Source organism: Manis javanica, chromosome 1 (assembly GCF_040802235.1).
Source record: "Manis javanica isolate MJ-LG chromosome 1, MJ_LKY, whole genome shotgun sequence".
In the NCBI taxonomy this organism is placed as follows: domain Eukaryota; kingdom Metazoa; phylum Chordata; class Mammalia; order Pholidota; family Manidae; genus Manis; species Manis javanica.
The window spans coordinates 113,567,708-113,594,201 of record NC_133156.1 but is presented as its reverse complement, the minus strand read 5'-3'; the positions used below and the strand labels follow the sequence as shown (position 1 = coordinate 113,594,201).

Below are 26,494 nucleotides of genomic sequence, written 5' to 3'. Positions count from 1 at the left end.
GTATTTTTTCAAAATAAATTAATCTTTTTAAATTTTGTAAACAAGAGCTCTAGAAGATGACTAATTTCTAATATGTTTGCATAGGAGGAAATTGCTGTGGCTTGGGAAGTGATACGAACAGAACCTATAATTGTCCGACTACATTGTTCACTTACACAGTATTTGAATGGCCCAGGTTAGTTTTATTTCTCTATTTATTATTTTGAATATTAGTTGTGCATTGTGCATTAAGCAAAATTACTCTTCATTTGCTAGGTCTGAACAGAATTGCAGCCAATTCGTAATGATACTGTTGAAATATATTAGCATCCTAACAACAATGGTTTATTGCCAATATACAGAAATATATATAGATTTCATAAGTTGACAAATTGCTGTGAAATAATCAGGATAAAAACTGAAAGAGAATTTTACATATAGTAGAAGCTCAGTTAGTATATTTTGAGTTGCTCTTAGATTTAATTATTTGTCTCTGATTCTGAAATTTAATTTTAATGTTTATTTATCTCACCTTTGATCACTGGTGAATTTAGCCTAATTAAATGTGATGTATTTCAGGTTTCTGAAAATGGAGACCTTGGTCATATTTTTGTTTTCCAAAACCTTAAGAGATGATTTTGCTGTATCGTAACTGGTTGCTGTTTGCAATGAAAGACCCTATTGTAAACTTTGCCAAGATGTACTGGATCAAAATGTTTGCCCTTACCCACTAACACAGACAGTACACACTGTATTGGCTTGTACTGTTCCAGTTATTTGCTGTTGCATAACAAGCCACTCCAAAACTTAGTGGCTTAAAACAACTTACTATCTCTCACTGTTCTTTGGGCTCAACTGGGCAGTTCTTGCTTGGAGTCTTGCATGACTTTTTAGTCCAAATACGGGTTGGAGTTATGCTATATTAAGGTTTTGCTGGACTGGATGCCCAAGATGCTGGACTTCAGATGGCTAGCAGTTGAAGCAGGTGTCATCTTGGAGCTCAGTTGGGGCCCTTAACCAGAGTATCAACCTTACACATGGCTTCTTGTGGTCTGGGCTTCTGGTAGCATGGTGAGTGGAAAAGCAAGTGTTTCAAGCACCCATTCAATTTTATTCTGATGGTGGTTAAAAGAGAAAGAAGTCCTCATGTCTGAACTTTCTTTAATTAATCAGGGTTATGAACAAAATTGGGCCAGGTCATCTCCACCCTGTCTTATCTGTCTGAGATGAGAATGTGGCATGCTTTTATGTAATCTTACCATGTTACTCATTTTTTAAATACAATTTTGAATTTTAGGCAGAGATTTTCTTTTCCAGTAACTCTTTAAAGATTTGTTATATTTGCTTGGTTTTAAAAATATTTTAACTATTAAATTTTATTTTATATTTAGATGATTTTGTTACTTAATACCACTTAGTAGTATCAAAACTCATCTATAACTTGATGATTCTTTTTTCATCTCTGTTGGTTAATTTACATATTTAATAGTTCATACACCAAAGAAACATGAGGGTTATGATGCTTCCTTTATTCATACCTGAGAATGACTCTTTGTTTTGTGAATGAGACACACTTGACCAATTATAAATTTACAGGGTTATAACAGCCATGGCCCCCGTACCCCCCAAAAAGGGCAAAAATGCTTTAGAAATTTCTTCTGGTTTGTGTCCAAAGCATTTTGAATTTGCTCATTTGTAAGAAATCTGTTTTGGTGTTGTGTATGTTTTGTTATGTGTACTTAATTGGGCTGTTTTTTTCTCATTCTTCTTGATACTATCTTTTATATATTTATTTTGCATGGGATACTTAGATCTTAATTCACCTCAAGCAAGTTTGTGTAATCATTTTATTAATCCCTTATCTGTTTGCCCCAATATATGTAGACTGGATCTAATGTCTGTATCCCCCATGTTGTTTATCTTTTCTCTTAGTCTTTTATCCTTTGTCTCTGTGTATTTTGTTTTTTCCAATTTGTCTTCTACTTCATTAAGTAAATCATTTTGTGATTCAGTCTTTGATGTAATGTTTCTCTCCTATTTTTAAGTTGATTATAATCTTTATTGATTCCATTTTATTCTCTATTACCAGTTGCTTTCATTTTATTTATGCTGGTGTCATTTTGAGTTTTGTTGTGAACATCAATCAGTAATTATTCAAAATTTATTTTATTTCCATAGATGAGTTTTATTTTCCTCAGTATTAATATTGAAGCAGGAGTTGAAATGTACTTCTTTCAGACTTAGTGTGATTTGTGTAGAATTTATGTCAAGAAGAGGGAAGAGAGAACCCCACATTTACTCTAGATCCCTTAGTTCTGAGATCTGACAGCTGGAGGGAGGTGGGCTATGAAGTCCGTTGGTGCCGCGCTTCTCCCCCCTCACACCCCTTTGGCCAGCTCTGCCCCCATCCCCTGACTTCTCTGTGCTTTAGGGCTAATAGCTCACCCTGGGATGTTAGGGCTTGGACATCTGACACATGAGAGCTTTCTCTTTCCTGGGGAAAGCAGGTACATACTTGGGAGTTCTTCACTTCTGCCCCGCCCCTTTGGTGTGACTGATGTGGGAGTTCAGTGGCCTGGCTACTTTGCCCCAAGGTTGGACAGACTTCGTGGAGTAATTCATGCTGCAGTATTACCCATAGGACCACAGGCTGAAGCTGGGACTTGACCTGAATTTGTGCACTTGCTTTGCATTTTCCCTTTTCCAGTCTTCCTTCTCCTGCTCCTCCCATCCCTTGTTGTTTTTCCTGGGAGCAATTGCATAGTAAAGTATTTGTCCCTAAATCTTCACTCAGGGTCTGTTTCTGGGAGAACTTGACCTAAGAAGGTGTGTTAGGGCAAGGAAGAGGTCAGCATCTGCTTCAGGAGGAAGCCCTGCTGGTCCAGCCCTTACGGAAACTGCTCCGGGACACACTGCTTCATGCTTCATCTGCCCTTTTGTATTGAGATATGTTACTGGTAGTCTGCTTTAAGCTGCCTACTTTTTCATAGAATGGGGAGTTTTGAGTTAGCATTTTATGGCCCCTCAAGATTGGTTCCATTTGTTCTATTTGTAGCAAAATTCACTGAAAGTTTCTTATATGAGATAGCATTATTCCAAGTTTCTGATCCCTTTGCTGATTTTCTCCTGTTTCTGTAATGCACTCATTATGTCGGGGCTTGTTGCAGCCTGTTTGCTCACATTGCATCTTACTAGTGAGTTTCCCAAAAGATTATTGTTTTCTTAGAGAAAATTTGAGGAAAATATGATTTTAAAATGGGCAGTACTGTGAAATATATGACTAGAACTAGAGATAGTGATGATGCTATAAAGGAACATAGAATTTATTACTCTAGAAGAAATTAATTAGATTTTATCCTTGTTCATGATATAGATTATTTCAAACAAATAAAAAGGTAAAAGAAAATAATTCTTTAAGGCTATTTTGCAAAATGTCTTTGAAAGTGACAGCATTTATAGTAAAATGAACTTGCGGAAGATGTGTGACTTGTACAAAGTTTGGACTGACCTCGTTAATAGTTCTTTTGAAAAGCATTTATTCCTGGGTTCTGAAAATGTATGAACAATATTATTTGAACTATAATATTTGGCTGGGGCTATTCTGACAATGAATATGTGAGTGAACAGGAGTGATAAGAATTGAAGAAGTACACCTCCTTATTTGTCACTTTGAAATTAAAGATAAGGTTTTTTTCATTGTACCTGGGGAAATACACTTTAAATAAAAGATGTGATTGTTATGAATCTTATGATAGTCTTTATATTTTCTAGAATTGCTGTTGTATAGATGTAGTTTCTAATCTGAAGGGCAGGGCTCCTTTTAGTTTAAAGTGATAAACAACTCACACTGTTGACAATGTTTTCTGGTGCAAATTATCTCATTATCGACACCTCTATTTACATGTACATGATCAGAGTGTTAGAATAATTTCCACACATCTTGAGCAGCCCTCCCTCACGGCCTTCCCATAAATTACATGAGAGACAAAGAAAAATTGAATAACTTTCACCTTTTTTAAAATATGAAAATACTTTACAAGTATATCCTGTTAAGCTCTTCCTCATTCTCTTGCCCCCAAAAATGAACCCTGGGGAGAATTTAGTCATTAGACGTAAACTTCTTAAAAACTTGAGGAAGAGTAGACATTTCTATTTATTTTTTCTGTATTTTTCCTATTTGTAGTTTCTAGTTGTATGTATCAGTATGTTTGGTGTTTTTTGTTTTTGTTTTTTTGTTTGGCCTTAGATCACTAATTCTAGCTAAATTTATTCCTGAGTATTTTTTTACAACTTGTTGACTTAGTGACACTTTAATATTCCAGTTTATTTTCTGATTATTATGGGTTGTCAGGAAGCTATTATTTTTTAAAACATTTTTAGATTTACTGAAATTGCAAAGGGATTGCAGCATCCTCATATACTCCACATACAATTTCACTGATTATTAACATCTTATATGAAGAGATTAAGTGCAATCAATTGTACTAATTTCATTAATTTTTATAGTAGTATGCATGTTATCACTTCAATTTTGGAATATTTTTAGAAGTAACATCTTGTTTGCTCTCAATATATTCTAAAATTTTAGGTCATTCAGATTTTATACTACCAATTGAGTCAGTGTTCATAATATCTTTTCCTAGAAAATTTTATTATTTTGATGAAACTTTGATCTATATTTCCTTGGCATTCATAATACTAATAAGTTTTGGTCTTTCTACTGTTAATTTGTAAGAATAATTTATATATTCTGAATAAACTTTTCTGTTTTCTCTCTCCACTCTTTCCATGTATTTTATATAATTTCCTCCAATGAAGATTTCAGTTCTTCTAGTGCATTTTGTATTTTTCTATATCTTTTTAAACCAAGTTCCTTTTGTCTCTCTGCCTCTGTCTTCCCAGTTATGTTTTCTATCTGCCTATGAAGAGCTTGTGTCTTCTTAAATCTTCCTAGAGAAAACACAGTGTTTTCTGATTTTTGACATCATTTTCTTCAGAAAATAATTATGCTGAGTTTGGCAGATGTTAGGATTTTTTATTTACTTCTGAATTTCTATACCCCTGGGTTTGGGACAGGTAGCATTGGAGTGATGTCCACTCTATTCCTCACTATATATAAGGATTAGAATGTGAAGGGCCCCCACCAGTAAGATGGCGAACTTCCGGCTTCTCTTGGTGGGGGGGGGGGGGGTCCTCAGTTCCCGCCGGCGCCACGTGAAGACCAATCACCTCTCTCCCCCCTCCCACTCCCAGCACCTAGCCAATAGCCACCAGCCCCGTAGAAGTGACACCTCAATCAGCTCATGCCCCTTCCTATACAACCCCTAATAAAGCGGAATTCTCCAGTGAATTGCTGCTGTGTGTCGCTCCTTTCCTTTCAGAATGCTTTTAAGAAAGGAATTGATTGGTAATGCTAACACCAATTTTCTTTGATTGGTGGAATGTTTGTATCCCAGAGTTACAGCCAACATAGGGAGTGAGTCAACTGGGGAAAGCCAGTTCATCCTACAGTGTGGAGCACGTGTGGTCTGAGAATGTGAACAAGGCAGTCTTTGCTCTAATTATCTGTTATCCCAACTGTTTGAATGAATGGTGCTATCTGTGCCCCTATATAATGTCATCCTTTCATTTGGACACTGGCTTCCATCCCCTTTCACCTATTCCATCAATTCTCCCTCTCCTTCTGGTGTTTTTTCATGTCTCTCTCTCTCTTCTAGAAGATTCCTACCAGCAAACAACTATTTCTCTTATCTTGACCTCAAATCACTCTTCAGTTAGTGCCCTAATACTCTTCTTCCCCTGACTGTTAAATTTTTTCGTGTATTTTGGTTTTTTAAATTGAGTTATAGTTGATATACAATGTTATATTGGTTTCAAGTAACAACATAGTGATTTGACAGTTATTTACATTACTAAATGCTCACCCCTAGTGTAGTTACTGTCTGTCAACATAGATGTTACAGAGCTATTGACTATATTCTCTATGCTGTACTTTCATCCCTGTGACTAATGTATATTATGATTGAGATTTTGTGCCTCTTTATCTCCTTCATCTATTTTACCCATTCCCCAACCTCCCTCACCTATGACAACCATATCCCTTCTCAATGTAAATTGGCCCAATCACTATGGAAAGCAGTATGGAGTTTCCTTGAAAAACTAAAGATAGAAATATCATATGACCCAGCAATTCCACTTCTAGGAATTTACCTAGAGAAAATAAAATCACTGATTTGAAAAGATATATGCACACCTGTGTTTATAGCTGTATTGTTTACAATAGCTAAGATATGGAAGCAACCAAAGTGTCCATCAGTAGAGGAATGAATGTGGTACATATATACAATGGAATATTATTCAGCCATAAAAAAGAAAGAAATCCTCCCCATTTCTGACAACATGAATAGACCTAGAAGGTATTCTATTAAGTGAATAAGCCAGGCAGAGAAAGACAAATACCATATGATTTCACTTATTTGTACAGTTGGAAAACAAAACAAAACAAACACAAGTGAGATAGACTGTTTAATTTCTTTATTAGAGTTACCTCTATTAGCTCACTTCATTTTCTTTCCTCCTTTCTCCTTCAATACACCCCAGACAGGTTTTAGACCCATCAGTCCACAAATGCTGCCCTAGTCAGTGTCACCAGTTACTTCAATATTGCTTAATGACCCTGTGACCAATCTTGAGTCCCCATCTTAGCAGCATTTTATAACAGTTGTTTACTCCTTCCTTGAAAAACTTTTGTGAATGTATGTCCAGATCAGCATTCTGGAATCTTCCATCCTCTAGCTATTCCTCTTCAGCCTTTTCTGCTGAACCTCTGGATGCTGGAGGGCTCAGGCCTAATCCTCAGCCTTCTTCTCCTCTCCATCTGTATATTCAGTCAATAGTTTCTCACCTGGCCTCATGTCTTTAAATACATTTATATTCTGGCTCTCCAAATTTGTATTTTTAGCAAATCTCCTTTCATCCAAATGCTTAAATGCTTGATTTCTCTATCCAGTTGCTTACTTAACTTTTCCACTTGAGTGACAGATAAGCATTTCTAATTTAAAATTAAAAATAAGTCAAGTTGCTGATCTCCCCACCACTCTGAGTGTGCTTCTCCTGCAGCCTTCCACACGCCATGAATTGGTAAGATTCATCTTTCTGGTTGCTTAGGTCAAAATCCTTAGATTTGACTCTTCCCTTTTTCTCATACTTCAAATCCAGTTCATCAGTGAAGTCTGACAGTTGTTCCAGAAAGTTTGAATCCAAAATGTCCACCACCTCCAGTGATCACACCACTGTGTATCTCCTGCCTCAATGACTGTGATCAGTTCCTGCTTGATTTTCCTATTTCTACCCTTGCTCTGCACAGAGAGCCTACACTGCTTCTTCCGCAGTCCTCTGATCTCATCTCCTGACATGGTACCGGTTCGCTCTCGGGTCTGTGGCCCCTGTGCTGCAGCGACTTCTTCCCCAGGGGCAGCGCTCTTGTTTCCTCTCACTGGGGCACCTTTCTTCCTGCCATGCTAACGCTGTTACCTCTGCCCACATAATCTTTAGCCCCTTCTTTTTGATCTCCAGAGCCTTCATCATCATGTGAAATTCTGTCTATTTTTTTTACCTGCTTTTTCTTTATCTCCTCCCACTGGACTAAGGCTCCATGGTGGCAGGGATGTTTATATTTGGGTGTTCTCATGGCTCTCTATAGTGACTGGCACAGTGGGCACTCAGCTACTCTTTAAAATTAGTGAATGGTGAGTGACTCTTTGAGAGGTTATTTATTTCATAATCATCAGTTATTAATTTGCAGAAATGCATAAAGCTGGTAAAAATATAAAATATGTGACAGAACATGCAGTGAGAAGTAAGTTTCCTATGCCATATTCTTGTACTTCGTTCTTTTATCCTAGAAAAAAGGTGTTTGTATGTACAGACATGTTTCTCTTCCACTTGAAGAATAGTGTGCAAACTGTCCTACACATTGATTGCTATTTATACTTAATACATACTTTTCGGAGATCATCTTTCATCAGCATACACATTATACATTTACATATGCATATATTACACTAGTATATATAATGACCAAGAATGATCTCCAAAGTCTACACAGATAAGGCATACATAGCAATGTATAGGACTCATGTGTACACTATTTTTAATGTACATGTATACATTACACTATGTAATATGTAATGTATATATACATATTATAGAATTACATATATGTATATGTATACACACCCACACACACACACACACATTACTTTTCACTCTTTTCCTGGCTGATGGTTGAGTTTTCAGCTCAACATCTTGACTGATTTTTTTTCCTTTGCAGTGCCCACTGTTGATGTTTTCCAGATTTCTACAAAAGAGCGATTTGGATTGGGACATCAGCTGAAAAAGTAAGTTCCCCAAAGAGGAAAAATAAATTTCTGTTAAAGAGAACTGAGTTCTCAATTTGCTCCACCCCTTGCTCCTCATTTTATTCAACAGGAATATTTTGAAGCAAGCACTTCTGGATACGGCTTGATGCTGAGAGCTGCATCAATAATTTAGTTGGCAAAGCTCACTTTTAGAACTGGGCCAAGTTCTTTCTACCTGCCATGTCCTTATCTCCTTCCTGCTACACATTCACCACCTAAGGAGGTTGCTATGTCTCAAATATGACCACCAAAAGAGGAAGCAGTGTAAAACAGGAGCATTTATTACCTTTGGTTTCCTCCCTGAGGTCACCTTCAGCTGACTACTACTCCAGCTGGAGCTTTCTGTTCTGCTGCAGACAGCTGCCTTTGCATGACTTTTTCTGGGTTCTATTAGCGTTTCTCTTACTCACGCCCCAGGGCCTAGAGGTGGTAACAGCTTGGTAGCCACCGGCCCTGGGCTACTGCACTCTCCTAGTTTTTATACCTATACTCCTGAAACATTTTTTGTAAATAAGCCCTTAATTTCCTGTTTGGATATTGACTAATATATTGAATGAATTTAATTACTGCAGTTGAACTGACTTTTAAAATATAGGCATGTACCTCAATTAGCTATAGTCAAAATATAAATGTAATAAATCCTTTACTTATCAAAATATCAGCTTTAAGAATTTATATTAATGCAGAATTCCTGAAGGACTATTCGTTTTTTTTGAACGTGCAAGTTTTGCTTCAATATAAATTTATTAAGAGAGATCATTAGATTACTGTGTAATTAAACAAGTGGTTTGGGCCTTCTATAACGATGAAGTCCACATGTTCATCCTTACTTTAAGTGGGCATCATACATTAGCCTTTGCTGAGCAGTGCTGTAAGAGAGAACACATTGAAACTTTTTATTTCATTTACTAAACAGGGAATTTTTTTGGTCATTTTGCTTGAAACTATAGATGTAGAAGGAAGCTTTATGTGTGGTATCAAGGCTTGTATACATTATAAAGGTTGTACATATTACAGAGCTCTAGAATTGTCTCAAGTTTTTATGACTACATTGCTCAAATGTGAGTTATGTTTGGCTTACTTATGAAAGGAAAAATTCTTGCAAATCTCTAGTGTTTGATTTAAATATATGCATATAAAAATTAGATAACAAGCCCTTACTGTTGAGAATTCTACATTTCTAAAACTAACTTCAGCTCTTAAGATGTTTATTAGCCCATTGTATTACTCAGTGTTCCCTTCATAAGGACTCGTAAGAGGAATTTTCTCAATTTTCTGTACTAGGATTAGGTGTGCTTTTCCAGTGCAGTTGGTTTTATTTTTCCAGTTGGATATTGTTCTGTGTCGAGCCAGAATCTTCCTACAGGTCTGAGAGGTAAGTGAGGGGCCTTGTCCTGTGTTATGCCACCCAAGTTGGTTGCCACCTCACCTTGGAGTATCTTTTTCTTTTTTGCTCCTGTGATTTTTTTCCCCCCTCACACACTTTTCTCCCTTGTTTTTTAACTTTTTAAAATATTTAATGACTCTATTGCTTTTTTATAGCAATTTTAGGTTCATAGTAAAATTTTAGGCTTATGGAGATAGGTACGGAGATTTTTCTTTCGGCCCCTGCCCCCTAAGCTACACGTGCGTAGTTTCCCTATTACCAACATCTCCCACCAGAGGGGTACCTTTGTTACAACTGATGAACCTGCATTGACATAATTAGCATTCATAGTTCATAGTTCTACTTGATGTACTTTGATAAGTCACTTAAGAATTTTTTTTTAGAGTGAAATGAGGTTGATCCAAACAAGACAAGAATTATAAAAACACAGAAGTCTAGGAATAAATACCTTCCTATCCTTAATGGTATCTGAGTACATCATTTGGGCTCAGAAAAAGAAATGATGTGTATAATTACAACTCTGAGAAATTAAATAAAGCTATGTTCTATATTCCCTGCTTAATGACCTTGTAGAATATGTAACATTTTATTAGTACTCCCATCCAAATGTTTAACATTTTTAAAAAGTTACTTACTTGCATGGGTAAGTTGTAGTTATATGAAAGGTTTGGTATATGAGCTAGAACTCTTTTTGAAAAATCCTTGATAAATTTTAGTCTAATATAGTTTGTTTCCTTAATTATAAGTAACTATGTTCATCAAAGTCTCTTATAGTCTAAAATGGTAGGGTTTAAACAATCTGTTCTCATCCTCACAATAAGTCATAAGAGGAAATTAAAATGTAAAAAGTTTTAAAAAAATAGCTACAGAGGTTATTTTCCAGAAACAAAGCAAGTTAGGAAAGTAGATTTAGAATCCAGCCCTTTTGTTATTGCTCAGGTTTGTTTTCAGCAAATAAGGAACACTCATTAAACTTTTCCTGTAATTGTTTTATCTGGCCTGTTTCTGGCAACAAGACAGTCTTAACAACACTAGGAGCTGTCGCTTCTGTGGTGCCTCTTACATGTGGAGCACTATTCTGAGTGCTTTACATATGTTAACTCACTTGATCTTTACAACAGCCCTTTCAAGCAGGTACTGTTAATATTCACATATTGTACATGATGAAAGCAAAGCCCAGAAATAATCAAGCAACTTACTTAAGGTCACTTGGTGAGAAAGTGGTAGAGCAAGAATTTGACTCCAGATCTCTACTTTGATCCATCTACTAATCTGCCTCTCACACATCCTCAATATCCCTTAGCCTTGTATAATACTTGGCATATATTTTCAGCACTGAATGAGTATTGGGAAAATGGAAAATTGTGGAGCCTAAGAAAAAACATACAGAGGTAGTGTAGTGATCAACCTCATATATAGTATCTAGCATTCCAAAGGCTAAGCATCGAGACTATGGAAATAATCTTAAATTGTGTATGATTCTATGCTGAATTTGCATTAATCAAATTTAAAAGTTGTTTCTAAAAGGGAAAAGAATTGTAACTCTCCAGTATTACTTTAAATACATAAAACATAAAATTAGGTATAAATTCTCAATATGTTGAGTTTGCATTTATAAAATAAAATTCAATGTATAAACTGAAGTGCAAATCACAAAGAAATACTCAGATTTCAAATTCATACATTTAGTTTGATGTATGGCATTATTTTGCTGAAGCTGTTTCACCACCACAGTTTGAATATAGTGCTGTCTACTCTAGTGCATGTATGTTTTGAACTCAGCAGGAAGAAAATCATAAAGTTGCTACATGTACTCCCTTGTATCTACATGAACTACTTTGGCACCTTTGTTCACATAGTGGGTAGGACAGCATCTGGTGTTCACTTGAGGCAAATGTCTAATTTACCTTGAAGCGTTTTTCTCTTCTTTTTTCATTAACCAGTGGCACTGGTAGTAGGTTTTGGTGTGAACACAACAATAAACATAAACACTGCTGTGAGTACTGAAATCTCTTGGTGGCTATCTGTCAGGAGGAAGTGGTCAGTCAGCACACCAAATGTGCTTATGTGTGTATTTCAGATTACCATTGAAACTAAACACTGGATACATTTCTTATAGGGAACAGTTAACACCCCCCCCCCTTTTTGAATCCAAGACTAGAGAAGTGGGTACCCAAGTCTAAGAATTATTGGTGTTGGATATTAAAATCACACTATAGAATGCTAGTATAATATGAAAATGGGAACAATTATAGCTATTTGGCTTATGTTTTGTTCCAATTAGCTTATCAAGAATAAGAGAAGAACTTGCTGGGTTTCTTAGGGAATGGTACACAGGAATGGAGATTTTTCATAGCAGGGAAAGAATCTGAATCTGCTTGGTACAAAGGGTGGTGTCTCTGGATTTCTGGTTAGGTTTAAGTATAAGGATAAACGATGACCCCATTATTACTCTTACACTTAAATTTGCTGAAATATTGGGTGAAAAATAATCTTTAAAAATTAAGTGTAAAATACAAATTTTCCCTTGTCCTGAGCTGTAATGTATACTTGCTGCAAATTTGGAATCATGCATCATTGACTGCAATTTTATCTCCTTCTTCCTCACTGCACCAGAATAGTTCCATACATGCTTGTTCCCTCTGAACTCATCCAAGCTATCTGACTAAAGGTTGGGGTAGCAGTTCTGAGTAATGTACTTCCGGGTACCTGAGTTAATTTGGTAAGACATGTGGATCTTGAGAAATTAATAATTGGCCTGGTGCTGAGAGTCATACCTGTCCCTTTTGAATAACATATTAACACAGAATCAACCCATATTTAATAACATAGGTATTACAGATCTACCACTTACTATGCAGGCTAATCTACACAGTTCAAGCAGTTTTAATTTCCTTACCTCATTTGTGAAATGTGAAATAATAGCTACTTTTTGGGGCGTTGTCCTGAGAATTAAAACTTTTCCTCCCTGTTGTTTTGTAAATAGTAACTTTTGGTACCATTTTCCTGTTTCAAAAGCGATCTGCGTTAGAACTAACAAAACAGCATGAAAAGCAGGCAATGCTGAATTGACTTTTGAAAGAAAATGAAAATGTTTGATTTATTTGCATAATAATGTTTAATTGTAAAAGTTTGTGTCTAGTCTACTTAAATATCAGATTTAAGGGGTTTTCCTCCATTGCCCGGTGAAAGAAGGAACACAGAGATGCTATCACAGCCTAGAAACCTTTTCAGAAAATAATGTGGTGTCTAAGTCCAAGCTGACATTCCTGAATTCCTTATCAGAAAACAATGATATAATGATTTTGACTCAGAAAATATTGAGGTCAGGAGTTACCAAATCATATCCGTTACCAGATTAGGAGTTCCTACTTTTTATAGTAACTAACAATTTTTAGAGACACATACATTTTTGAAAAACCATTATATTTAAAAATGAACTGGTTGTGCTGAAGATAAAATTTGCTGAGCTCCATAGAGTCAGTTTTACATGGTTTATTTCTACTTAGGATTTTACTGTTTGATTTTGTTTTCCTTTTCACGAAGAAAAATACACAAGTAAATCAAGTAAAAAGAAATTGACTTCACTTGTATCTTAATAATCATTCCAAATTTTTTTAAAACTGTGTTTCCTGCATCCACAAAAAATTCAGAATTTTATCCCCTTCAGCTACACTTGTTGATATTCTCTACATAATACAGAAATATTACATTAAATTACCTAGAACTGTGGTAACAGACTTAACCTTTGGATTGACAGAATCATGCAGACGTTTGTTACACAGCAGTGGAAACAGAGCAAAGAAAAATCCAGTTGTCTCCACAATAAGAAGCTGTCAGAGAAGAAGGTGAAGTCTCCCTTGCATTTATTTTCTACCTTGCGCAGGTGGGTAACAGACGAGTTTGCTCTGGTCTTGCTAAGTGCTGAGCGTGTGATACTCCGTGGTTTAGTTCAGAGCATTCTTTCTATAGTCTTACCATCTGTTTATTTTGTTTATGCCTTCAAAGAACAGACTAAGTTATATCCATCCATGAAAATCATAGATATTCTTGTCTATGAATCGAGTTTTTGTTTCTTTAACTTGGGTTAAATGTACTAAAATTACATTCTTTGTTTTCCAATCAAAGAGTTTTCCCTGAGGAGACTAGTTCTGTATAGCTCTTACAGACAGGTAGGAGGCGGGAAAAATTAACGGTCTCTTTTGCTTTCAGGAAAAATATAACTGAGTCTCTCTGATCATTCTACACATACTTTCGGTTTCAGTTTTAGTGGATGGGCTGTATTCAAATAAGGTGCTATTATAGCAGTCGAGTTGATGGAGCCTGACAAGTGCTCTTCTTGGTTATATTCATGATTTGCCTCTTAATAAGTAATGTTCAATTCTGCAGGTCGCCAAGTTATCCTCCCCCTGGTTGCGGGAAGAGCAAATCCAAACTGAAGCCCGAGCAAGATGGGATCTCCAAAACGCATAAGCTACTGCGGAGGACGTGTTCCAGCACCGTCAAGACTGACGACATGTGCGCCGCCAAGGCGCACAGGACCTTTGGCCGCTCCTTGTCCAGCGATCCCCGGGCAGAGCAGGCAGTGACGACGATTAAGTCGCACAAACTCTTGAACCGTCCCTGCCCTGCTGCTGTCAAGCAAGAGGACTGCCTGGCTCTAAAGTCGCATAAACTACTGACTCGATCTTGTTCGGGAGATCCGCGATGTGAGCACACCACCAGCTTGAAGCCCCACAAACTCTTAAGCAGGTCTTACTCCAGCAATCTCAGAGTGGAGGAGTTCTACGGCCTGAAGAATCCCAAGCTGCTCAGCAAGTCTTACTCCAGTGGCGCCAAGTCAGCCAAAACGGAGCTCTTCAAGGAACCGCACACAGAGTGCAGGAGGCTCTCTCTTACCTCAGGGCTTATTGGTATCTTAACACCGTCTTCCTCTTCATCTTCCCAGCCTCCTGTGCGTAAATCTTTGCATCTTGAGTTCTTAACTGCTAGCTAAGGTGTAATAGAATTTTTTGTTTGTTTTGTAAGATCTGGTAGAGGAAAGAAGATTTTTCTGTTTTTGTTTTTTTCTCTTTGGGTATTAGTTTTCATACCGGACCTTTCCAGCAAGTACTCAAATCCAAATGTTTGTTTGGATTCTGAAAAAAATAAAGGTAGCTACTTACTGATTTGCCGTATAGCCCAAATTCCTATCATGGAAAAGAAGGCTGCTAAAAATGAAAGTCAGTTGGATTCACAAAGCCCGTCCTTTTCAGCAAGCACATAGTATTTTAATGTTTTAGTAAGTAGAGTTATCTAATCTCTAGTATTCTCACACAAGTAGTGGAGGACAAAGTTTTTTTGATGATTAAATTATATGTAAGTAGAAAACTTTGCCCACGAGCACTGTTTCTTGTAAACAGAAGCAACATTTATAGCTGTGTCCCAGAGCTTCAGTTAAAGCTGCTCTTAGTGTTTACTTTATAAAATGAAGTCAATTTATCTGAAAGTTGTTTTCTGGGGGAAATGAGGCCGTAAAGTGACTGTATTAAAATTTAAGTCCATTGGGTGGTATTTATTGGGAGTCAGTCTTACACAAAATTTACCTCTAAATGTATTATCATTATAGCTGGTTCAGATAAAGAAATAGACCTAGTTTGTATATATTAATTGCATTGAATAATTGACAAAAAAATTTGTTTGCTTTTAGTGAATGCGAGTATCTGAGTTATGCAGGTGTTGGGGGAAGGGCATGTTTAATTCTTAATCATTAATGTGATACACCTGGCAGTAGATGAAAATGAAAAAATAAGACAAATTATCAGGAAGTTGTATAGATTTATTTATACATTCACATAAATAAGTCTCTTGTATAGATTTATTCTAAAATTACATTGTAAATTATGCTGTAAAATTATATTTGTGTTAAGAAAACATATTTGAGTATGTTGGTAATTTTAGATGGATATCCCTAAAAGCTCATTCCTTATCAAAGTTAAGCATTAAAGACATTGAAAATAATGTCCAGGAGTTACATAGTAGGAATTTTCCCATAATAGTTTCACCTAAGAAAGATAATTTCAGTTACTCTGTAAGAGAAAATGTCTCAGGGTTCTCCTGTAGGGTTAAGCCTCCTACAGTAGTTTAATGTCATGCTCCTTGTGTAGGTAATATGTCCTTAGGGGAATAATTTAAATTTATCTCATGGTAAAATAAAATTGAAGTCATCTAAATGAGGAGGTGGGAGCATTTAATGAGTAATAGAGGAAGCAAGTTTTGTGATTATTTAAAGCTGCCAATCATTTTTATTAGGAGATCAGAAGTTAAGAATGCTATTCACATAGTTTAGACAAGGATTGAAATAGTAGTGGCAGAAAATGTATTATAATAAAGAAATACTAAAACCTTGACCTCATAATCAGTGATTTAGTTCTAATACAGGTGATCTTAATACAAGGGCACATCTCTTTTCACTGCTGCAAATAGTAAAAGGCTATAAATTATAATTTACCCAATTAACACATTTTTTTTTCTTTTGCTTTGCTTTTTATAGCCAAATGGTGCCAAATGCATTCCAATACGAGACCGTGGCTTCCTAGTGCAGGTATGAGCCAGGACTCCATCCACTGTAGAAGTATTTTTAGCCTCTAGTGAGTTTTCAAATTGGTTATTAACTTGACTTAATTACTTTTCTTTACTGTTTGATTTAGACAATTGAGTTTGCTGAACAGCGGATCCCTGTGTTGAATGAATACTGTGTGGTTTGTGATGAGCCACATGTGTTTCAAAATGGCCCCATGCTTAGGGTAAGTTCTAATTGGTAAAATGTCAGTACTGATTTAGACTATAAATAAAAGGGGAGTAAGATATAAAAATAAATAAATAACTATTTACAGTGAATGCTCTCTATTGTAATCAAATTACTTAATGTACAAAGTGTTGTAATTTTGACAATTGAATCATTTTTTCGCTGAAGGAGTTTGCAAAAAATAAAAAACAAGTGGTTTCAATCACTGTCTCCATCTAGATCTATATTAATATCAATGTAGTTGTCATTCCCAGTTTTCCCCTCCCCTCACCTCCTGGCAACCACTAATTTATTTTTGGTCTGTACGAGTTTGCCTGTTGTGGACATTTCATATAAATGGAATGATGCATTATGTGGCCTTCTGTTTTTAGCATCTTTCACTTAGTAAATGCTCTCAAGGTTTATCCACGTAGCCTGTATCAGTCCTTTATTCCTTTTTATGGTGGAATGATATTACGTTCTGTGGATGTACTGCATTTGTTTATCCTTTAATCAGTTAGATTTTTCTGAATTTTGGTATTGGTAAGAAAATATAATAGGAGGTATCCAAACTGGAAAGGAAGCATCCCAGTGGCCTGTTTGCAGATGACCCGAGGGCTGTGCGCCAGGCACTGTGTGTACGTACGTATTTTGCATTTGCTTCCTTGTTTGGTTTTTACAAAACTCTATGGTTTTTTCGTTTTTGTGCCCAGAGTGAAAATAAGGAGATTAAGATTCAAAGAGATTAAGCAATTGGCTCACCATCACCCAGCTAGGATAGGTAGAAGCTGGACTTTGAACTTAATTCTCTCTGACTTCAAAACTGCACCATAAGTGCTTGTCAGACTTTATAAGGCACCGTGCTAGATTGGGGCACTTGTTAAGAGAAATGTGTCCTTTCTTTAGGAGTATATGTTTGAAAAGATAAATCACAAAGCCTAGAATGAGATAATTTTATTAGAACTTTTTTTTAATTTCAAGGTTTATAGTTTAAAAAGCATATGTAATAGCCATTTATGAAACAATCATCTGGCGGGTTTTATGATGTTTGTTCCATTTTATATGTTTATAGGAAACATTTAAAAACTGTTTCTTGCCTCCCATATGCTATTTTTTTCATTCTCTTAAGGTGATAAATTATTATTTTGAAACCCAAATTGGACTAAATCAGCATTTGTTGATTAAGTATTTATGAAAGCTTGTTATTTTTTTTGATACATGTAAATGTGTAATTATGATGAAAACAGGGAAAATCCTCTGTTCACCTCAAGTTATCTCACTTAGGAGGTCCATTTTTATTTTGTTAGTGTCCGTCTGTGCATCTTGACCCATATGCTTGATCTATGGCAATGCCATTTTCACTGCAGCAGATAGTAATAATGTTACTAATGGCATGTGCTTTTTGAGCACTTTTCACGTGATCATGTGTTCAAAGTACTTTACATGGTTTATGTAATCAAAGTTCATAATAACTCTGTGAATGGGTACTATTATTATTCCTGCTTTACAGATAAGGAAAGCTAATTTATTTAAAGTCATGCTGCTAGTAAGTGATAGAAACAGGATTTGAGCCCTGCAGAATGGCACCAAGGTCATGGTTAGTCATGGGGCTACTCTTGACTCATGTACTTACTTTTATGTCCTGTAAATTTACTACACATATTGTTGGGAGTTCACTCTTTGTGATTTAATTCCTAGTAGTTCATTCCTATAGTAAGTGATAAAAATATCATAGTTGCTATTAGTATTCTCTGTGCCTTACTCCAGATTTTGTTAGACATTCTCTGTTTTGTTCTGTGCCAGTGAAGTTTGCTTTCTTTTTCTAGATGTGGAAGGGCTTTTGTAAATCTGAGAGAAAACAACATTTTCCAAATAAATATAGTTAATTATCAGGTGGTTTTACGTTGCTGTGATTAAGACTGATACTGAGGAAATCAGAACCTTACTTTGGTTTCTTAAATAAAATAAATGACATATGAAATCAATCAGGAAATTAAAATCAAAGATTATCTAATGTTCAAAGGAAAAGAGGTAAACAGAAAGAACTGCCTCTTATTCTGCAAAACAGATATTTCACCTAAATCAGGCACATTTATTTTTTCTACATCCCTCTTACATTTACATTGCTGAATATTCACTGTAATTTTAATAGTCATGTATAAAAATTACTACAAATATAATTTCCTATGGGGTATTAATCAATAACTGACTCCTTGACTATTCAGCTCATATGACACATTAAATGGTAAGAAATCCCAGAGATATAAAGAGGATAAGTTATAACCCAGCTGGTGATTAAATAGGTTAGACAAAAGGAATTTCAATATAATTCTGTGTCTAATATTTATTGTATTTGTTAGAGCTTTCTCTTTCAAAATTCAAACTATTTCTTATTTTTCTCTTTTCTCCAAGCCTGCTTGTTTTATAAATGATGTAAGTCCCCTTTTACTCCTGTTCCCCAACAGTGCTGAAATTTGAGTCACTACTTAGACTGTTTGGCCCCTGGACTCAGAGGTCTAGGTAAGCGTGTCACACTTCCTGCAACTTGGGAACTGAACTTACTTAGAAATACCACCATGCTCCAATTTTCTCCTTTGTTTACAAAGGGTATAAATGCCACTTTCAGTTGTGAGTCCTGATGTGTAATATTTTAGATTTTCAAAGAACTCATTTAACCTGAGAGGAAATTTCAGAGGTCCAGATTGGATTGCCAGTGCAGCTTGGATTGTGATCCAAAAACCAAACCAAAACCAAATCATTGGTCCTCTATACTTTGAATTAACTATAGAGTGTTCATGCAACAAACTGTTTTGGAGATGCTTTAAAATGTTGATTTGTTCTTCATCAAGTGGTTTGGGAAAACAAAAAGACAAGGGCTTATTGCCAGAATCACCACTGTTTATCAGTTTTTTAAATTCCTGGTGCCTTTGTCTTTTTGCTACGCTCCCCTTCTGCACCCCAGTCCTCAATCCCATGCATATTGCTTGTCTTGGAGCCCTGCAGGTGAGCTGCCAAACTCCAAACTCCCTTATAGAAAACCACGCCTCATTGTGTGGATTAGTGTCCCCACAAAGTTAAAAGTTTGTCATTGATACTTGACAGTCATTCTGTGTATCCCTGGTTAACATCACTCCCACATCAACACATGATGTAAGAATTATGGTCTCATTCTCTTCTTCTGCCATGTGGAAGTGTCCCAGATTGCTCACTCAAAGTGGATGAATCAGGCCTAACATTCTGCTACCATCACTTGAGAATAATGCCCAGTCCTACTAGGCAAAGTCAACTGAGAAACCTGAGCGTCTGCATTTTTGTGCCTTGCTCTGGACCTCAGACAAGTCTTTGTAACCAAGGTTCTTATTTTCAGAGTGAAATTTTAACAACACACAGTTATAATTTGGTCGTAGCTTAAGGCATTCCCACAGAAATTTGAGAAACTTAAGCATGTAGGTAAACCTGGATTTGTCCCATTTTACTTTCTGTGAGTAAAATAGGTTGGTCTTCTTATATTTAGTTCTGACTTTAATATTTGAAGAGTGGATGAGAGAACATGGCCTGTTCCCTTCTAATCCCATCCTCTCACCCTCTTTCATCACAGAAATTAAGATTTCAGGTTATAAAATACAGCCTAATTAAATAATTATATTGTAGTTGAAGAAAAAAATTTTTTTGCATCCAAATTGAATAGAAATCGGTTTTAATCCTCAAACAACTTTAGTTGTATGATGAAGCCGAATCAGGAGTGACTCTATCTCAGGATAGATCTGTCTTGATCTTTGTGGGGTTCCCTGTCTTAGTGGACAGTAAACCTTTCCCCACCCTTAATGTGTCTCTCTTCCAAACTATGAAAAGAACTTCCAAAGCATTGACTATAAAACCAGAAATACAGAGAATTAAAGCCTATGTGTTTTAGAAGATATTCTTAATTCTTCTGTGTTTGTAACACTAGTTTTTAAATTATGAATTTGCATTTACATTGCTCATTTCTTTTTAAGCAAGAATGATTTTAGTAATAAATTAAGGGTTTTGATACACTGTGAGTATGAAAATGCTACTTCTTAATATGCTTGAATAAAAATTTTTATTAAACATGTATTTTTGTATCCATGTTAGATTAGAGCAAGTGGAAGATACAACTTATCTGTGTTACCTAATATTATTAATATTTAAACAGCTTTCTCTATACCTCAAATCCCTGTTTTATAGATAGAAAGACCAAGCTGGGCACATGTGCTCCAAATGGAACAATATTCACTTTTATCTACTTTGTTTATTAGACTTACATGAAATATTTTGTTTGAATGAAAAGACTGGCAAAAAAAGGTTTGAAAGCCACTCAACCTCCGCCATGCTATATATAAATTCATAGCTTGAGTTGTATCATTTCTACTTCCAAAAGAGGCCATTGAAGTTCATTGAAAATACAGTTTCTAAAATGCAGTTAGGTTCAAAATATTCTTTAGGGCTTAAAGCCATTTTTTGAAACATGTTTTTACTGCTTAGATTTAAATTGTTTTGATTCATATAAAATAAGAATATTCATATTAGTTTAAAAACTTCTAAGATAAATCTTAGAGACAAAGTTCCCCTTTTTAAATGCTGCATAATAAATATTATATTGCAAAAAATTATGTATGTGTAGTGGCAGGAGAGACCTGCCATGGTTTTACCATTTTAAGCTCCAGGAGCTAATTGCTTGAAGGCAATATACTATTATAACATAAAGAATAGGTAATATTTTGCAAGTTGAAATGAATTTATTTATTGTAAATGCAAAAATGAATTAGTAAATAATATACATTTTGGTTATTTGTAGGCAAATATACTTTGTATTAAAGTATGTGTGGTAAAACATCATTACCCTTATCTAATTATAGCTATTAAATGAACATTGTTTTGAATTGATACTTGAGCTTTCTGTAAATTATACAGTAATAGCAGAATTTAATGGGGATGGGGGCTTGGCTGAAGTTGGTTCAAGGATTAGAATGCTAATCCATGATATAACTACTTATATTTCATTCAGAATGAGTTGGTTTCTATCCTTGAATAAGATATTCTTTCTGTAAGCAATGAGACTTCTAACCTTATACTGTAATTTGACTTGAAAACTTATCTTTCAGTGCACCATATCACACTGACTTTTTTAACTTCCCTCAAATAAAATGTGGATAAATGTGGGAAAGAGAGGAAAGAGAGGATCAATAATCTACAAAAACTAGTTTGGAAATGTTTATCTCAAAATTAAACTGATTTACATCTTGAATACTCTCAACTTTTTAGTATAACTGACAATAAATACAGAATTTTTTTTAATTCACTAGTATTTACTTAGTATGGTGTTCATGTAGTATATAAATTAATCTCAATATTACTACCTCTATAGTTGCTAATTTTAAAAGAAAGGAAGATAAAATTATTTTTAAAGAATGTAATGTGTGCTTCTACTTCTGATGTTTTAATATGATAACAAAAAAATATTTTTCCCCCAAAGGCAAGTTTCTAGGATACCTGATTTTTTTCTTCCAATAGTTGCAGTAACAGGATACTCCTATAAATAAGCCTTACACATTTGAGTATGGAAAGGTCACTTTTCAACCAAAAATACCCAAGAAAGAAAAGAAGTGTCCATAAAGTAATCAAGCCATACATTATCATTAGGAATGTAGGTGTATTATTTCAAATAATGGGCCCCTTGGCCAAGTGCATGTGATTTGGAGATGCAGAGGTTTGAATATAAACAGGTCTGGGAGGGGGATGAAACATAAATGCAAAAGAAACCATTGAAATGTTGCTTATTTGTTACCCAACATAAAGAATGGGAGGTTTGGGTGAAATTGGTAAAAATTATTTGAGACTAAGTCAGGATGGCACACAAATACCTAGGATTGGGGACAAAATATGCTGAACAGATATTTAAGAATAACAGTGTCTGTCGTATTTTTCCATTAGTCTTTGAAACTTTCCCTATACTAAAATTTCAAAAAATCCCAATCTAGTGTAGTATTTCATTTCATTATCATTTCCATGTTTAAATCAGGAATTTGGTACCTAAGAGGTAATTTGTGTTGTTATGGCCTCTGGAATGTGTGTGTGAATGCACATGCACATTCATAACATACATACTTACTTGGATGATCACAAAATAAGTGTAACTGTCAAAGGTTTATATTAAAAAATTAAAAACTAATCATGAGTCATATACACTAAATGAACCTTATCCTATTATTTAGCTTTGGGAATGATGGATTTCAGTCATAAAAAATGAACAGTCATTTGAGAAGAATATTATTAAAAACAAAGCACTTTCTGTTTCTCTTTATTTCTTCAGTGAACTAGGGGTAGCTGGCATATGAATAAATCCCTAGGGCCCTTTATGATCCAATATTTGCTTTCTCCTTGGATTCTTCTTTGTATACAGTTTCACTATACTTAAAAAACAGTATAGTGTTTGACATTATAGTAAATGTTCAGTAAATGGTTGATACTATTTCAGACAATATCATCTTCCCACAGAGTGAACAAAAGAAACAGTCTAATGTCCATGGGCGAAGTTGAGGGTGAAATGTACAGTCACATTAAAAAAATAGAAGATTAAGAATAAACATCCAAGTAAAAGAAAAAATAGCAGAAATTCAACAATGTACTCTTAAGTACATTCAGCTATATATATATCAGTATGTACAGCTTCAGTTTGGAATTTTCTCCAATTAATTTTCTCTCAAGGTAGTTTTTCCTGGTATTTTTGAAGTGTAATCAAACTGCGCTTTCAAGGCTGACAAAGGAAACCCGTCAGTTCATTTTTTTCTAGAATTCTCTTTGGGAAACGTCAACCAGAAATCTTTTGATTGGTTGTATTTTATGTTCACGAAGTCACCATATGGGCCATTTATGGGAACATAAAGCATGTGGTTTGACTATTCAGAATGGGGCTGTACTTGTCCACTGGTTAAGCAGTAGACCAAGTTGCCCTCTGAAATGAGTGAGCATAGGAGCAGTGGCACTAACAAATGCCTTCTGTCTGCCAGGCAGCGGCACCATGGATCGCATCGTGTTAGGCTTCATAAGCTGCCTAATGCAATGTAACTTGGGAGATAAGATAAATCAAACAAATGACACTATATTAGATTTGAAAGATGAGAGCTCTTCCAAAGCCAGTTCTAGTGTATATTTCAGAGCTGTTGACTTCAGGAGGTTATTGAAGTCAAAAGTCTTTGCAACAAAACCAATCTTTCAAGAGCAGTGTAGCAAGTAAGCAGAGTCGTGTTTGTTTATTCCCAAAAGATTACCTAGGGAAGAGTGGAATTCTCCTTTTTGTTTTTTTTTACACAGTTTTGGGGTTTAACCTCATTTTTTATATCACTAGCTTAATATCTGCTTTTCTTAAATACATCTCAGGTACAAATATGTATTAAACAAGAGAGGTTACTTTTCTGGTTTAAGGATATTTTTGACTATCATTAAATCATTCTGAGTGCAAATGCTAAAAGCTTAACTGAAGTGGATTTCTTATATTTGTGGCTATATCAGTAAATGATTATTTACTAATTGTTACCTAAATTAAGAAATTTAACATTTATTAAATAAACTGATACTCCTTTCTTTTAACATTCCAAACTTTGCATTTACATTTATTAAATGGAATGTTGCACATTTAATTTAGGAATTAGGAGTTGGAACAAGATATTGTAATGGATTCCCCTTTCTTTTGTAGCCTACTGTGTGTGAACGAGAGCTGTGTGTATTTGCTTTTCAAACCCTGGGAGTAATGAATGAAGCTGCTGATGAAATAGCAACCGGAGCTCAGGTAGTAACACAGGATACTAATTCTTCCATATTTTGACTTGAAAAATTTATTCTGATCCACTGGTTATCCTCACTCTATTTCTTTTGGGAAAATTGCTGAGAGTTTGTTGTTAGATTAAAAAGCAAACCAACATTTGATATTTCTTAGATAGAAACTAAAATTTGCCATCTTTATCTGATGTGTATTTTGTCATTGTGCAGTTGCCAAGGAGAGAAATTAAATTAACATACTATTGTTTGAAAAATAACTGTGATTCTTCTTATATGGTGAAGTTGAGATATTGAAATCTTTATTCCATGCATCATGTAAAATTTATTTATAAAGTAATAGTGCCATAAAGTGGAAGCCAATATATTCTCAAACTTAGGTGAAAAGATAAAGGACAGAACATATAAGAAAAAGAGAGCATTCAATTTTACAATAACAGTGTTGATGACACAATGATAAAAATATAAAAAAAAATAAAGAAACAAGTTGGAAGTAGAAAAGCATTCCTTGTTTCTGGAAGGAAAAAATTACAAAGATGCCAAAACTGGTGTAGTAAAGTTACATCAAAACCTTTTTTTTTCTCATTTACAGAATATAAATAAATCTCTAACAAATCTGTAAGAAAATTAAATCGAAGAAAATTAAAAAAAGAACGTTAATATGTTAATCAGGGGAGGCCCGACCAGCCATAGAAAAACATCATGTAGTGCTATAATACTTTTAACAGATACAGTACTGGCAAAGAGTAGAATGGCAGATTATCCCTTAAATAGACCAAGCTATAAGTACACTTGATATATTTTAAAGGAGGTATTACCTCAAGTTATAAAGTATAATTATTTAGTAAGTGAGGTAGGAACAAATAACCTGCAACATGGGGAGAATCAGTTGAGCTATTCACACTGTGAACAAAAACAAATTCCCAATGGCCTAAAAATAGTTTTGTTCATTTTACACAGACTAGAGGACAGTAAAATTAAAGCACTCACAGCCTAGGGAGGGCATCAGGTTTATGCATTTTTGCAGTTACAAGAAATTACAAAGGCAAATACCAACAGATGTGAGTCCATGCATACTTTATGATTTTTACTTGAAAAATTAGTGAACATTAAGAGCTAACTGTAAGTTTGTTTTGCCTCAAACATGATTATATAAAAGCTCATAAAAATTGAGAGAAAAGATAGGAAGTCCATAACAGTTGATAGAGGAAATAAATGCATAATTCACAAATAGGGTCCTGTGGTTAGTAAATAAATGTGAGAAAATATTTAGCTTTACTAAAAACAGGAAGCTAAATGTAAAAAGGATTCCAATATCTCATAAGTTTCACAAAAATGAAAAAATGATTGTGCAGCAGACATTTCATCTGCAAGTATTGAATGCCTCCTATAGAACAAGCATTATGTTAGATGGGAGCACAACGGTCAGTGCAGATAGCTCCAGCCTCGTGGACTTATGGCCCCGTCACCTCCTTATTTTCACTGATTAACTAAAGTGTATCTAACCGATGCAAGATTAAGAACAATAAATGTGGTATAATGAGCTGTAAAAGAAAAACACAAAAAGTATAACATAGACCATTTTACAACCCATAAAAAGTGATTCCATGATGAAAATAAATTTCAGAAATACAGCTTGATATTGTCCCTACACCCAGCACGCATATACTTGCATATAAAAGGCCCTGAGAATTCCTAAAGCCAAGAAAATAACAAGCTTGTATGTAGAGGTTTTTTTCAATGTACATCTGATTACAGTGGGTCTTTTTCTTTTCTTTCTTTTTAAATGTGGAAGTTTTTCTCATCTTTCGAACTAATAGTGTTTAAAAAAGATACTTTAATGTATGCATATATACATATATATATATATATATAGAGAGAGAGAGAGAGAGAGAGAGAGAGAGAGAATTTGGGTGGTACAGTTAACATTTGTGCATTTTACTAAATGTAAATTGTCCCTTCAAACAATTTGGAAAGGTGAGGAATTAAGGCCTAGAAATAAAAAATAATTGATTCAAAGGGAAATTAACACCATGCTAACAATAGGCTAGGTTGATAGAACATTAGGTGCTTTTTTCCCCCTCTTTTTATACATGTATCTCTAAGAATAATGGTTCTTACAGAAAAATTAATTTTCATTATAAAATT

At 35.0% G+C, this 26,494-nt stretch overlaps 1 protein-coding gene across 5 annotated transcripts in view; it reads left to right on the top strand.

The window, feature by feature from the left end:
• Window positions 1-26,494, top strand: part of PARP8 (poly(ADP-ribose) polymerase family member 8) — a 171,932-nt gene that overhangs the window by 105,503 nt on the left and 39,935 nt on the right. For all 5 annotated transcript variants that reach the window (XR_012131237.1, XR_005062303.2, XR_012131230.1 and 2 more), the window contains exons 10-16: window positions 85-175; window positions 8,312-8,378; window positions 13,547-13,672; window positions 14,176-14,740; window positions 16,319-16,369; window positions 16,476-16,571; window positions 24,267-24,359. Coding sequence is in view for 1 of the 5 variants with exons in the window: in XM_037022087.2 (XP_036877982.2) it covers window positions 85-175; window positions 8,312-8,378; window positions 13,547-13,672; window positions 14,176-14,740; window positions 16,319-16,369; window positions 16,476-16,571; window positions 24,267-24,359 (1,089 nt within the window). In the remaining 4 variants the exon portion in view is untranslated. The remainder of the gene's footprint in view (window positions 1-84; window positions 176-8,311; window positions 8,379-13,546; window positions 13,673-14,175; window positions 14,741-16,318; window positions 16,370-16,475; window positions 16,572-24,266; window positions 24,360-26,494) is intronic.